Source organism: Octopus sinensis, linkage group LG8 (genome assembly GCF_006345805.1).
Source record: "Octopus sinensis linkage group LG8, ASM634580v1, whole genome shotgun sequence".
NCBI classification, from domain to species: Eukaryota; Metazoa; Mollusca; class Cephalopoda; order Octopoda; family Octopodidae; genus Octopus; species Octopus sinensis.
In genome coordinates, this window is record NC_043004.1 from 79,412,151 (window position 1) to 79,426,014 (window position 13,864).

The 13,864-nt window shown below is 36.3% G+C and overlaps 1 protein-coding gene across 3 annotated transcripts in view; it reads right to left on the reverse strand.

Moving 5' to 3' along the window:
- LOC115214930 (oxysterol-binding protein-related protein 9) overlaps nt 1-13,864 on the reverse strand; it is a 138,136-nt gene that overhangs the window by 47,924 nt on the left and 76,348 nt on the right. For all 3 annotated transcript variants that reach the window (XM_029784009.2, XM_029784010.2, XM_036505513.1), the window contains 2 exons: nt 7,716-7,766; nt 4,328-4,418 (listed from right to left, as the gene is read on the reverse strand). In XM_029784009.2, coding sequence (XP_029639869.1) covers nt 4,328-4,418; nt 7,716-7,766 — 142 coding nt within the window. The remainder of the gene's footprint in view (nt 1-4,327; nt 4,419-7,715; nt 7,767-13,864) is intronic.

Consider the following 13,864-nt stretch of genomic DNA (forward strand, 5'->3'; position numbering starts at 1 on the left):
CCTTTGAAAAACCTAAACCTTGTGTATAATATGCACCCCTTCTCTAACTTGAGTCAAGGAGGTCTATATAACATCCTTGGTTTGTAAAACTGTATATGGTAACGTCCTTTATTATTATTGTATATATATTATTGTATATATATATTATTGTATATATATATTGTATATATATTGTATATATTGTATAAATGGCGGTGCCCCAGCATGGCCACAGCTCATAAGCTGAAACTAGAATCAATCAATCAATATAACATAATGCAAACGTGTAGCTTTTTTGTGCATTTTGTTTGCAGAAAATAAAGAAATAACATCGTGACGTATATTTGCCATTTAAATATGGCTAACCCCTAAGGGTGGATGCTACTGTAGTTTGTAGCCCCAGGAGGACACCTCCTCCAGCTGGCTTTAGACACACTTTCTGTGCCCTATCTGGTGTCCTCCTGGGGCTACAAACTACAGTAGCATCCACCCTTAGGGGTTAGCCATATTAAAATAGCAAATATACGTCACGATGTGTTGCAGCTACTGTTTATAACTTGCTCTAAGATTTATTAAAGAAATAACAGTAATAACGCTTAATAAATGTTGCTTACTGCAAGTTATGGATGATTCTTTTATGATTTCATTGCTTTCAGCCTTAGCTTAAGGTATTTTCGTGCCCTACATCACAAAATGTGTCTGAATAAACATTGCCGGACAGCAAATAGAAACTCAGACATTGTTCAGAAAATAATTTTCATTTTTAACCTCGTATTTGGTACGCACTGGGGATTTTGACCTTTAAATTTTCGGAAAAAAATGCGGATTATACACGAGGATTTACGGTAATCATAGAAATTATGTCAAAGTAGACATTAAGAACACGAAGCAGTCCCCGAATCCTGTCAAACTGACCATTGTATGATAGCATGAAAAAAATGGATGTTAAATGATAAAACACACACACACACAATTTCTTTTATTTTCTATCTACCAAATCCACTTACAAGGCATTGGTTGACTCAGGACTATGATATTGTCCAAGGTGCCATGCAGGAGGACTGAACCTGAAACCATGTGGTTATGAAGGAAAGTTCTTAGTGACATGGCCATGCCTGTGCCCATTGTTTATTTGATCTCTATGAGATAAAATACCTTGTCCACTCTTAAATATCACAGCTGTTTTATCGCCTCCTTTAAGTCTGTTTGTTAAAAGCCCATCAGTTCTTCTCTATTGATATGAAACTAGAGCTGGGGTTTCATAGGACAATGTTATGGTTAATTATATTTGTGTCCATTAAGTGATGGCCATTAGGAATGACATTTGGCCTTAGAAACTAAACCATGGCAGAGCAGACACTGGAGCACAATGCAGTTCTTAGATCTGTTGGATCCTGTCAATCTGTCCAACTCATGCCAGCATGAAAAATGGTCATCACATAACAACAATAATGATGATAATGGTGGCAATGATGATGATGGTTAAGGTAGATGGGCTAAGAAGTTGTCCTGAGTGAGGCATTGTCCAAAATGTCAAAATCATAAAACTCAAAAAAGCATAAATAGAACCATTTCCAGTCACCTGGCAAATATTCTAAAATCCAAATTTAACACACAATTCTTTCAGCAATTCCATTTGATTCTGGATGGTATGAAGATGGTTTATAGCTGACCTTATGTCATGTAAAGTGTAAAGATCTCTTTCGGCCATTAATGATCATGGGATTGCACCTAGAAAGTTCCCCTCCGGGGCACAAGTCTGGGCAAGGTTGTTTATGGAAGACTGGCAGTCACCCATGAATACCAGCCTCACCTCTCCATGCCACCGATGTTAACCTAGGGAAAGGCGAAAGTCGATACAGCTTGGCACCAGTGGCATCACAACTCCCTTCTACAGCTGAGCAAACAGAGCAAGGAGAAATAAAGTGTCTTACTCAAGAACACAAAACACAGCCCAGTCCGAGAATCGAACACTCTACCTCATGATTGTGAGCAAGATGCTCTAACCACTGTGCTATGCATCCTAACCAAGTCCTATAAATAAGTTACTAATACAACATTCAAAAATATGGTCTGACATATTTCCAGAACACAATTTCTAGCAAACACAGTTCTTGATATCATCCGTATTTCTGCTTCTTTATTATTATTATTATTATTATTATTATTATCATTATTGATATGACCCAGGTTCGTTCTTATTCCTGTTAGAATTTATGTGGTATACCAGAGGTATACACAATCTTTCAATAGTCTTTCAAGTGCCTAAGACTCTCCTGATAATCCTTCCTGTCCCTAAGGAGTAAACGTTCTGTAGAGGCTTTGCAGGACATTTTATTCCAATCTCCTTCAACCATTTCTCAATATTTTTACTTACAATTCCCAATGCACCAATCACCACAGGCTCAAACTTTAGTCTTCATATTCCAAATTCTTGTGATTTAAAATTTTAAGGGATTACATTTCATTTTACATCCTCTTTCTTTACAATCCTAAGGTGCCAAACTGGCAGACTCGTTAGCACACTGGGCGAAATGCTTAGAGGTATTTTGTCTGTCTTTCCATTCTGAGTTCAAGTTCTACTGAAAATGACTTTGCCTTTCATCCTTGGGGATGGTCTATGCATGGTCTGTGTGTCTCTGCATATATGTGCACTTATGCCTGAGTGTGTGTACAAGCATATGTTTGCATGTGTGCATGGCTGTGTGTTCCGGTGTTTATGTTATGTATGCGCATATCTGTAATTACTCTCCCAACATAAAATGTGTTTCAAATCATGAATTCACATAAAGAATCTTGCAAACGAAACACAAAAATGAAATTATTATTTTCATTAACGCAGCAAATTGGCAGAGTTGTCAGCACACCAGAAAAACTGCTTAGTGGCATTTCAACCATCTTTACATTCTGAGTTCAAATTCCATTGAGGTTGACTTTGCCATTCATCCTTTTGCGGGGTTGATGAAATAAATACAAGTTGCGCACTGGGGTCAATATAATTGGCTGATCCCCACCCCATTCACCAAATTTCAGGCCTTGTGCCTATTGTTTTACTCTTTTACTTGTTTCAGTCATTTGACTGCGGCCATGCTGGAGCACCGCTTTTAGTCGAACAAGTCGGCCCCAGGACTTATTCTTTGTAAGCCTAGAACTTTTACTATTGTTCACTTTTGCTGAGCCGCTAAGTTGCAGTATTGTAAACACACCAACATCAGTTGTCAAGCGATGGTGGGGGGACAAACACAGACAAACAAATACACACACACACACGACGGGCTTCTTCCAGTTTCCGTCTACCAAATCCACTTACAGGGCTTTGGTCGGTCCGAGGCTATAGTAGAAGACACTTGCCCAAGGTTCCATACAGTGTGACTGAACCCAGAATCATGTGGTTGGGAAGCAAGCTTCTTACCACACTGCCACTTCTGCACTTATTGTAGAAAAGATTATTATTATCATTATTATTATTATACATTATTAATATGGTGAGCAGGCAGAATCATTAGCACATTGGGCAAAATGCTTTGCAGAATTTTGTCACCCTCTACAAGTTCAAATTCTACTGAGATTGACTTTGCTTTGCCTCCTTTTGAGGTTGATGAAATAGGTATGAACCCAAGTACTGGGTTTGATGCAATCAGCTAGCCCCTTTCCCCAAACTTTCAGGCCTTGTGCCTATAGTAGACTAAGGAGACACTGGTTTGTTGATCATGATTGCTTACTTGAAGAACCCTGTGGAGAAATCTCGTGGTTCCAAGCAATGCTGATTTATTTAGGTGTTCTTTCTTTACATATGTACCAATCTTTTTGAGCAAAGTTGGTAGTTGAGTGCTGATACTTCCAAAAGCACCAATTACTATTGATATCATTATTATTGGATAAACTGCTAATTATTATCATTGTTATTTTCTGTATTTGTTAATTCTAATTACCAGAGACCATCCTGAGTATGACTCAGCAAATATGAAAAAAAGTCCTAAATTGACATTAATGTAAGCCGTATGCACATGTGATCTATTTGCTCCCATTCCTTAAGGTTATATGTGAGCACTGTGTGAGATAATCCTGATTTTATGTTGACACATGTCAGACACCATCTTCCAAGTGGTACCAAATCTTCACAGAACCTTGTGCTTCTCTACATTAAATAAAATGGCCAATCTTTTATATTGAACTAGAAGCTAACTTGAATATATTCAATCATAAGTAAAAACATAAAAATGTATGCAATAATATTAACAGAACAATGATACCAAATAAAGAGGTTCAAATTGAACAAGAGAAAAATCAAACAGAGAGAAAGAGAGAGAGAGAGAGAGAGAGAGAAAGAGAGATAAGAGGTACTTACTTGCCGCTTCGGCAGGATGTATTTTGATACGTGGTGCAGCGGGCACTAAATCATACAATGTACTATTTACAACTGGACCTTTTAAACTTTCCTGTTGGAATGAAAATAAAAATGTGTCAAAACATAAAACAAATAAATAATAACCATTAATGAAAACACACACTAACACATATACAACTGAAGCTGTATAAGAAATTGTATATACAGCATTGTGTGTGTGTGTGTATCTATATTAGAGAGAGAGGGAGAAAGAGAGAGAGTTTGAAGAGGTGTACAGATATTGTATATCAAGGAGGCAGTCAGAATTTTTGAAAATTATTAACACTTTTGTTTGTTCAACCAAACTCTTCACGATATATATACATACACTGCATATGTGTTGTGTATACACACACACACACACACACACAATATATATATGTGGTGTTGTATATATTGTATAGGTGTTATATATCTATATCTATCTATCTATCTATATATGTAGTTCAAAATTGTACAAAAAGCAAAAGAGAGAGATGGGTGATGGAATAACAAATAGAGTGTATTAGTCTAAACTCTCAGAAAAAATTGGAAGAGTGTTTGACAGTTTGAGCCTAGGCTCTTCTACAGAAAGGAACAAGGAGAGAAAACAGATGGAGAAAGGAAAAACATGGAGAGGGAAAGAGAGAAAAAATGCCTGGATTAACAATTGCACATGGTGTGTGTGTGTGTGTGTGTGTGTGTGTGTGTGTGTGTGTGTGTGTGTGTGTGTGTGTGTGTGTGTGTGTGTGTGTGTGTGTGTGTGTGTGTGGTGTGTGTGTGTGTGTGTGTGTGTGTGTTGTAAACCTGGTGCTGTTTATTTGTGTTGTATATGAAGTGGTGTGTGTGTGTGTGTGTGTGTGGTATATGAAGTTTATGATAATTACAATCATTAGGTTTAATTCCTGTTTCTTTGCCGTTGGATGCACAACGTTAACTGATGAGAGAAGAAACCTTGAAACATGCATGGAGACAAGATGGCACATACTGGCAGAAAAGGAATTAGTTGATGATTAAAAAAACATTAACAGCAGAAGGAAGAAAAACTTTAATGTATTAATCTGAAGTAAAATGAAAAGAATGGCCCGTGGACCAAGGTTGTAGCACTTTTAACTAATTATCAGGTATTTATTGATATCAAATTAATATAAGAGTCACAGAAGGCCAAATTGATAGGTTATCTATCAATTATAAGCCTGATATAATATTTTCATCATTATCTTTTATCTTTTACTGATTTCAGTCATTGGACTGTGGCCATACTGGGGCATCACCTTGAAGGATTTAGTCAAACAAATCAACTCCTGTATTTGTCTTAAGTTTGGCATTTATTCTATGGATCTCTTTGGCCAGACCATCAAGTTACAGGGACATAAACAAACCCACATCAGCTGTCAAGTGGCAATGGGGGACAAACTCAACACAAACACACACACAATACAGTACTGCCCTTCCTAACACAACTCATAAATTGCAGCCGTTTGCACTTCATTCATAAATGAAGTTTTTCAAGAATAATCGAATCTGTTTAAATATGTAATCATGCTTCATCAGGTTAACATAGCTTCTTAACTATTCGACCAAAAATATCAAAACATTGTTATTGATATAGGTAATATAAATCAGTAAATTCTTTGGATATTTAATATCCCTTAGGTATGTGTGCATGTGTGTGTCTGTTCCCTACCACATCACTTGACAATCCATGCTGGTGTGTTTACGTTCCCATAACTTAGCGGTTCAGCAAATGAGATTGATAGAATAAGTCCTGGGGTCGATTTCTTCGACTAAAACCTCTTTAAGTTGGTGCTTGAGCATGGCCACAGTCAAATGACTGAAACAAGTAAAAGAATAAAAGAATATATAACTATATATGAGTACGCGTGGATGTCTTTGCCTCCACCATCACTTAGCAACCAGTGTTGGTGTGTTTATGTCCCTGTAACTTAGCAGTTTGGCAAAAAAGACCAAATAGTATACGTACTAGACTTTACAAAACAAATTAAAAAAATACTGGGGTCAATTCATTTGACTAAAAATTCTTCGGGGCCGGGCTCTAGTATGGCCACAGTCTAACGATTGAAACAAGTAAAAGAAAAGGTATATTATGAAAAATTTTAAGAGATTTTAGAAAACAAATATTTTTGAAATTCAACCAAAACAACAACAAAAAGATATGAGAAAGTGAATTGAAGAGTGACTTTTATTGATAAACGTTTCTTATCCTCCGCCCCATCCATTTACTGAATTAACACAGCTTATCAGAGTAAAGGTTGATGGAGCTAATTATGAGTAAAGACAAAAATTCTTTAAATATGTTCAGTAATTAGAAGTCGTGAAAATACACCTCAAGTTAAAAATCTAATAACAAAAAAAAAAAAAACAAACAAAAAAACCCACTTTAACAAGAAATATTCAAAATTTGAGGTTGTTATCTTGAAAGCAAATTGCCTTTTAATTTTCATAAAGTTAATAGAAATGAATATTACAACTATATTACATATTACAGTGGATAAAAATGCTTCACCCAAAACTATTCTATTCTTGACACCTGCATACACACACACACACACACATACTGATACAAGGGGGTGGGGCTGAAAAGTCCCTGGCTTTGGGCAAAAGAAAATATAGGAGGATCAGTTAATTATCATCATCATTTAATGTTCGCTGTCAATGCCGGTACAGGCTGGATGGTTTGACCAGGGCTGGTAAGCTAGAAGGCTGCACCAGACTCCGGTCTGATTTGGCATGGTTTTCTACAGCTGGGTGCCCTTCCTAACGCTAACCACTTTGAGAGTGTAATGGGTGCTTTTACGTGCTACCAGCATGGATGACATTTGCATGACACCAGTATCTGTCACAACTGCAATTTTGCTCGGCTTGATGGGTCTTCTTCTCAAGCAATGACATAATGACAAAGGTCTTGGTCATTGCTTCTGTGAGGCCCAATACTTGATAGGAACTCAGCCACTTTGTGAAGTGCAACCCTCCAATGGTGCTCTTTATGTGCCACCAGTATCAGTCATGACTATGATCTCACTTGGCTTGACAGGTCTTCTCAAGCACAGCATATTGCCAAAGGTCTCAGTCACCAATCATTGCCTCTGTGAGGATCAAAGTTCGAAGATCATGCTTCATCACATATCTTCCTGGGTCTACCTCCACCACAGTTAGAGATTAGCACTTCTATGATTTCATTTAACATATTCCCCTCTCAGATACACACACTTATTGCAGCGGCCCTTTAGTTTTTTTATGATGATGATGTGATGGGTTTTGAATAAAAATGGAATTCAAAAGTTTTAAAAGTTTGTGGCAAGTTGATGAAAGATTTTGAAAAAGAACAATAAGAAAATGAAAAACTTACTTTAGTGATCTGAAGCATCACAATAGTATGTTTTATGGATTCAATCATTGCCTGCAAAAGTAACAGAACAGAGAACATGAGAAGTAACTGAAGAACAAGAGAATCTTAGAAAAAGAAAAGTAAAAACAAAAAAAGAGAAACTCATTTTTAGTTAACCAAATGCAGATTTAACCCTTTAGCATTTAAACTAGCAGTGGGAAAAACCCTGCCTGATATACCCGTATGTTCAAAATATAGTAAATTTTTTAATTATAAAATTTACACAATATTCATTTTCCTATTTGTGACATAGGTTGCACTTCAACTACAACTTAAAACAGTTTGACTCAAACAGAAAATCATCCCTGTAATTGCCATTTAAATGGAAATTTTGTTAACACTATAAAACATATGTGGAGGCGCAATGGCCCAGTGGTTAGGGCAGCGGACTTGCGGTCGTAGGATCGCGGTTTCGATTCCCAGACCGGGCGTTGTGTGTGTTTATTCACCACTCTTTCTTCTGTTGACCTGCTCGCTTAACCAGCTGGGTGGCGTCATTCGAAGGCTAAAACAATGTGAACGCATTGTGACCAGCGATGTGCAGCAACATCTGATGGTCTGGTCGGTCATGTGATCATGTGTGATAAAACATATATTGCTAGATTTGTATCACTCCCTTGGGACCCAACTATCCGCTAGCTGAAAAATATAGAATTTCTCATAAGTACGGTATTTGATGGCCTATAAGACGCACGAGTGTACAAATATAAGAGTTAGAACTTGTGACCCACCCACGGACCTTTTTCTTTGGAAATTCTTGCTTGCCTCACTAAAATGTTTCCACACCCCTGATTTGAAATGTCCATATTCATCCCAAATATTCTACCTGTTTTATGTTGAAACTGGTCAGATCTGGCCTCTCACACCATCTCTACAATGTCATTCTAAAAATAAATAATCACATCAAAATCTCAAAGCTATGAGATAAGGCATGATCAAATCAAAATAATGTGATATTACACTTGATAGACTAATTTGAATGCTAAGGAGTTAAACTTGGTGGGTTGTTAAGCTATATAAGGCCTTGAAAACTCCTTGTTACAAAAATGACACCATAAAAGTCTCTGAGTTAGAAACGCTGTTTGATTACTGTATTTGACAGCATATATGGTGCACTTTTTCCAAAAAAAAAAATCTAAAAAAATATTACCCTAGGTCCCATATGCAAAGCTGAGCCAATGTTACATGCCTTAAAGCATTAAAGGGTATTTATTTTTTTTCATTCTAAATATATGCTGGTGTAACTATGATGTATCCAAAAGTTCTGTGTATCTTTTACACCATTAAATACAGTCTTTTAAGGCAGCTGCAGTTTAAAAGACTAAACTGTGACTTGTTTAGTTTATGTCTGAATCCAACGCAGATTAAACGTATTGATAATTAGCATTTTTTGAAAAATATGAAAAGTACTGAAAGCCAGATAAACCTTAATGTTGTTTTAGATTTCATTTCACAATGTTAATTATATTATTAGAATCACAAATGATCTCAAATAAATCCACAAGATTATCGTTTTGTCTATTTTTCCATAATGGGATGGGTTAGGCTTCTAATAGTTTTATGATACACACACAATCATGTACATACAGACACCCATCAATCTCTCTCTACACACAAAGGTGCAGGCATGACTGTGTAGTATCTAGTTTGCTTCCCAATGACACAGTTATAGGTTCAATCCCAATGCACGGCACTTTGGGCTAGTGTCTTCTGCTACAGCACTGGGCCAACCAAAGCCTTGTGAGTGAATTTTGTAGGTGGAAACTGAGTAGGAGCCCGTGTGTGTGTGTGTGTTGCTGTCTCCTCGCCTTGACCTCTTGAAATAGTTTTAAGCAAGTATTACCAGCATGAAAAACTGGACATTAAAACGACGTTGACGATGATATATTGATGTCAGATGAATGTGAAACAACTCCTTGTAGGGATCTCAAGGCAAAGAATGCCATAAATAATTCCTTATCAGTATTGGGTAAAAGACTTGAACTGAAGGACAAAAACATGTGAACAAGTGTCGCAACTAAGTTGAACTTCAAATAACAAAGCTCCTAGAAAATATGATCTGTTAATGATTGATAATTATTAACGACTGATAATTCACCCATAAAACCCCCAAATGAATCACTGAACATAAGATAATAAAACTGAATAATCATACTGTGTCCAACTGCTGACAAGAGATTGAGATGTGTTACCCTATGACAGTCTAGGAGTTAAAGACCTTTATCAAGGCTAAACTAGAATGATAACATGCAGGAACACTAATGATGCACCAAAGTATAATTTGCTATAATATTCTATGTAACATGTCCATAGGATTTTAGTCAATAGTATGTGATGTGAGGAATGTAAAACAATACATTAATCCTTTAGATACCAACCTGGCTGAAACCGCTTCTGGCTTCTAGTACAAATGTCTTGTTTTCAAAAGTTCTGAATTAAAATCTTCCACCAAACCTTAGTCACAATTTATGTTCCTAACACTTGCTGAATGATAAATAAGCTATTTTACTAAATTCTTTGTTATATTTAAAAATAATTGAAAGGAACATATAGCATCTCAACAGGAATACGGTAACGAAAGGGTTAAAACCTGTGATGGTTAACTGTTTCCTCTTTTTTTGTCGACAAACATACTCTATTGAGTCTTTTTACAATCTTAGTAACTGAGTATTCTCTTTAATTATCCACAAATACATTGCTTATAAACCCACCTAATCTTAATGGTTAAAGTAAACTGGATAGATCAGTTTGTATATTTAACACTTTCTTTAGTAGATTCAACACTAAATTACTAGTGTACCTACAGGGTGGCATTTCATTGTTATAAAATACCACGGGACATATCTATAATCCATTATATGTGCTATAGAACATATCTACAGTGCATTATACCAGATAACATATCTATAGTATATAATATGTTCCATAGAAAAGCGTGCAGTGCCTAAATTTTTTTCTTGCATCAGAATGATTTCATGCAAGACGATTTTTCCATGGATAAAGGAACCATGCACTTCAGAAAACACAATTAAATGCATGACATAAAATGTAATCGTTACATATATAATGCAGGCCCAGCAGACTATGATCATTATTAAAATAAAACTAAGATTTTTTCAAATGCATTCTTTCTGTGCAGCCCAGAATCAGATGATCCTTGGCATGCTACTGGTGTGCAGCCTGGTGGCTGTGGACTGCTACTACAGAAAATATCTACAGTACATTATATGATATAATGATATAATGAAATTATTGTATACAGTGCTCAGGTGCACCACAACTTGTCAGAAAGTGCATATAAAGTACATGCAGTAATGTAGAAATGTCTGGAAAGCAAACAATGTATGAGTTGTTATATGTACCATAGAAATGTTATAGACTTTATAGGATTCATCTAATGGACTGCAGCAGTGTATTATCTAACACTACAACCAACTTAAACCTGGTCCTTAATCTAAACTTGTTTTCACTCCTTGGAAATTAAAGATGCCCAAACTGATATAAATAGGTCTGACTATATTTATTCAACCCAGTTTGACACATTTTAAGATAGAAATATCGTTTAATGGTAGAATAACAAGAAGGCGGAGAGTTGGCAGAAACGTTAGCACACCGGGCGAAATGCTTAGCAGTATTTCATCTGACTCTACTTTCTGAGTTCAAATTCCGCCAAGGTCAACTTTGCCTTTCATCCTTTCGGGCTCGGTTAAATAAGTACCAGTTACTCACTGGGGTCGATGTAATCGACTTAATCCATTTGTCTGTCCTTGTTTGTCCTCTCTGTGTTTAGCCACTTGTGGGTAGTAAAGAAATAGGTAGAATAACAATTTAAACTGAAGAATTATCTCAGTAACATACAGATATGATTTCCAATCCTGTCGAGAGCAACATCCTTTCATTCACCAAAATCTATTAATATAATTAACATTGTGTCTCCATCTTTCTATCCCTCTGTCTCTCTGATATGCAGAGAGACAAGTCTATGAAGCTGCTATGAAGAAATCAGTAAAATAACTATCTTTATTATGCTTAGAACATAAACAGACATAAATTTTTTTTATGATAGATTTTAATTTAAAATCACTAATTCTTTTGTTAACCATATTTCTGATGAAATACAATATCTTTGCATGAATCAATTTTGAAAATAAGGAAGAATTTTAGTAAAATGGTGTTTGGAGCATAAATTAACATGAAATTTCAGTGAAAGTTTTAAATCTAGATCACTTTAAAACAGGAAGTGTATATCAGAGAAACCAGGGTTATCTCAGGTTGATTGATATCAAAAGGGTCCGAAGGAAGTTAGGAATATCAACAAACTACAGACAAATCCTAATCAAGTTGAACAAAGTTTGGTTGAGAGAAAACTTGATATCGTTACTGTTTGTTATTAAAAATAGTAAATGTAAACAGGACATCATTTTGTATTTTATGAGCATTGAATATTTTTCAGAATAGAATTTATAAATAGAAGATAAGCAAAACAAAACAAAAGAAAAATATCTCATCATCACCATTATTATTATTGAGTGAGAGAGCAGTGCATTATTATTATATTATTATTATTAATATTATTATCATTATTATCAAGGCAACATGTTGACAGAACCATTAGTGCACCAGACAAAATGCTAAGCAGCATTTCGTCCATCTTTACATTCTGAGTTCAAATTCCACTGAGGTTGACTGTACCTTTCTTTCTTTTGGGGGTCGATTAAATAAGTACCAGTTAAGCATGTAACCGACTATTCCCCTCCCCCAAAATTTCTGGCCTTGTGTCTTTAGAAGAGAGAATTATTCATCCTCATCATTATTTAATGCCTGGTCTTCCATGCATGCATGGGTAGGACAGTCGACAGGAGCCAGCCAGGTAGAAAACTACCCTGGGCTACTGCGTCTGTTTTGGCGGGGTTTTTATGGCTGGACACTCTTCCTAGCACCAACCACTCTGCAGTAAAATCCAGTCAATACAACCCATTGAACATGTATATTGATATATTGATATATATATTTAACAAAACTACATCACGTCATCTCAGGGTCCCTGAGGGAAATTTGTAAAGTGGTTCAAGACAGCTTTCAGGTTATGAGGTTTCAGGTAAAACCTCAACTCTTTAAGGTTAACAGGCCCTGCTTTACCCAAGCAATATAAATAGCCCTGCCCTACGAAATAATACTTTAGTTTGGATTTTCTTAAACAGCTAGAACTTAATAGTTGCCAAGATGGTAATATAACAAAGACACATTCGAATGTTGTGAAGATAAGGCTGTTTTATCTGACTAAAAGGCATCCCATTATCTTGGGAAATTATACTGAAACAAAAAAACAAAAAGAAAAAGTTTTCAATTACCTGGAGATGGTGATTCAAATGGAGTAGAATTTGATTTAAATAAATTTATGTCTTTCATTAGTACACATAGTGGTTACATATGTAAGAAAACTCAAAGGATTGTACAGCTAGGAAAGCCATGGAGATAGAGACAGACAGATAGACGGACTGAGAGATAGATGGACAGAGAGATAGATGGACAGAGAGATAGATGGATAGAGAGATAGATGGATAGAGAGATAGACGGATAGAGAGATAAACAGACGAGACAGATGAACAAAGAGACAGCCGGACAGAGAGACAGACGGACAGAGAGACAGACAAACAGGGAGACAGACGGACAGGGAGACAGACGGACAGGGAGACAGACGGACAGGGAAACAGACGGACAGGGAAACAGACGGACAGGGAAACAGACGGACAGGGAGATAGACAGAAAGGGAGATAGATGGATAGGGAGATAAATGGACTGATAGACGAACAGATAGACAGATAGACAAACAGACCGATAGATGGATAGACACACAAACAAATAGGATAGACAGACAGATAAAGAGAGGGAGAGAGAGAGAGAGAGTACTAAGAACCCTGATTAGTAAAAGTCAGAGAGGTGTCTGTGGTTCAATTCTCTACACCATCGGTCTATATTCTACGACAACGATTAAGGTGGTAGTGGAAAGAACCGAGAAGCAATTTTAATAGGTCAACATTTTAATGCTACACAGTCAGAACAGTTAACTTGTCTGCAGTTTCTTATCAGGAGGTTCAGTGATTAACAAT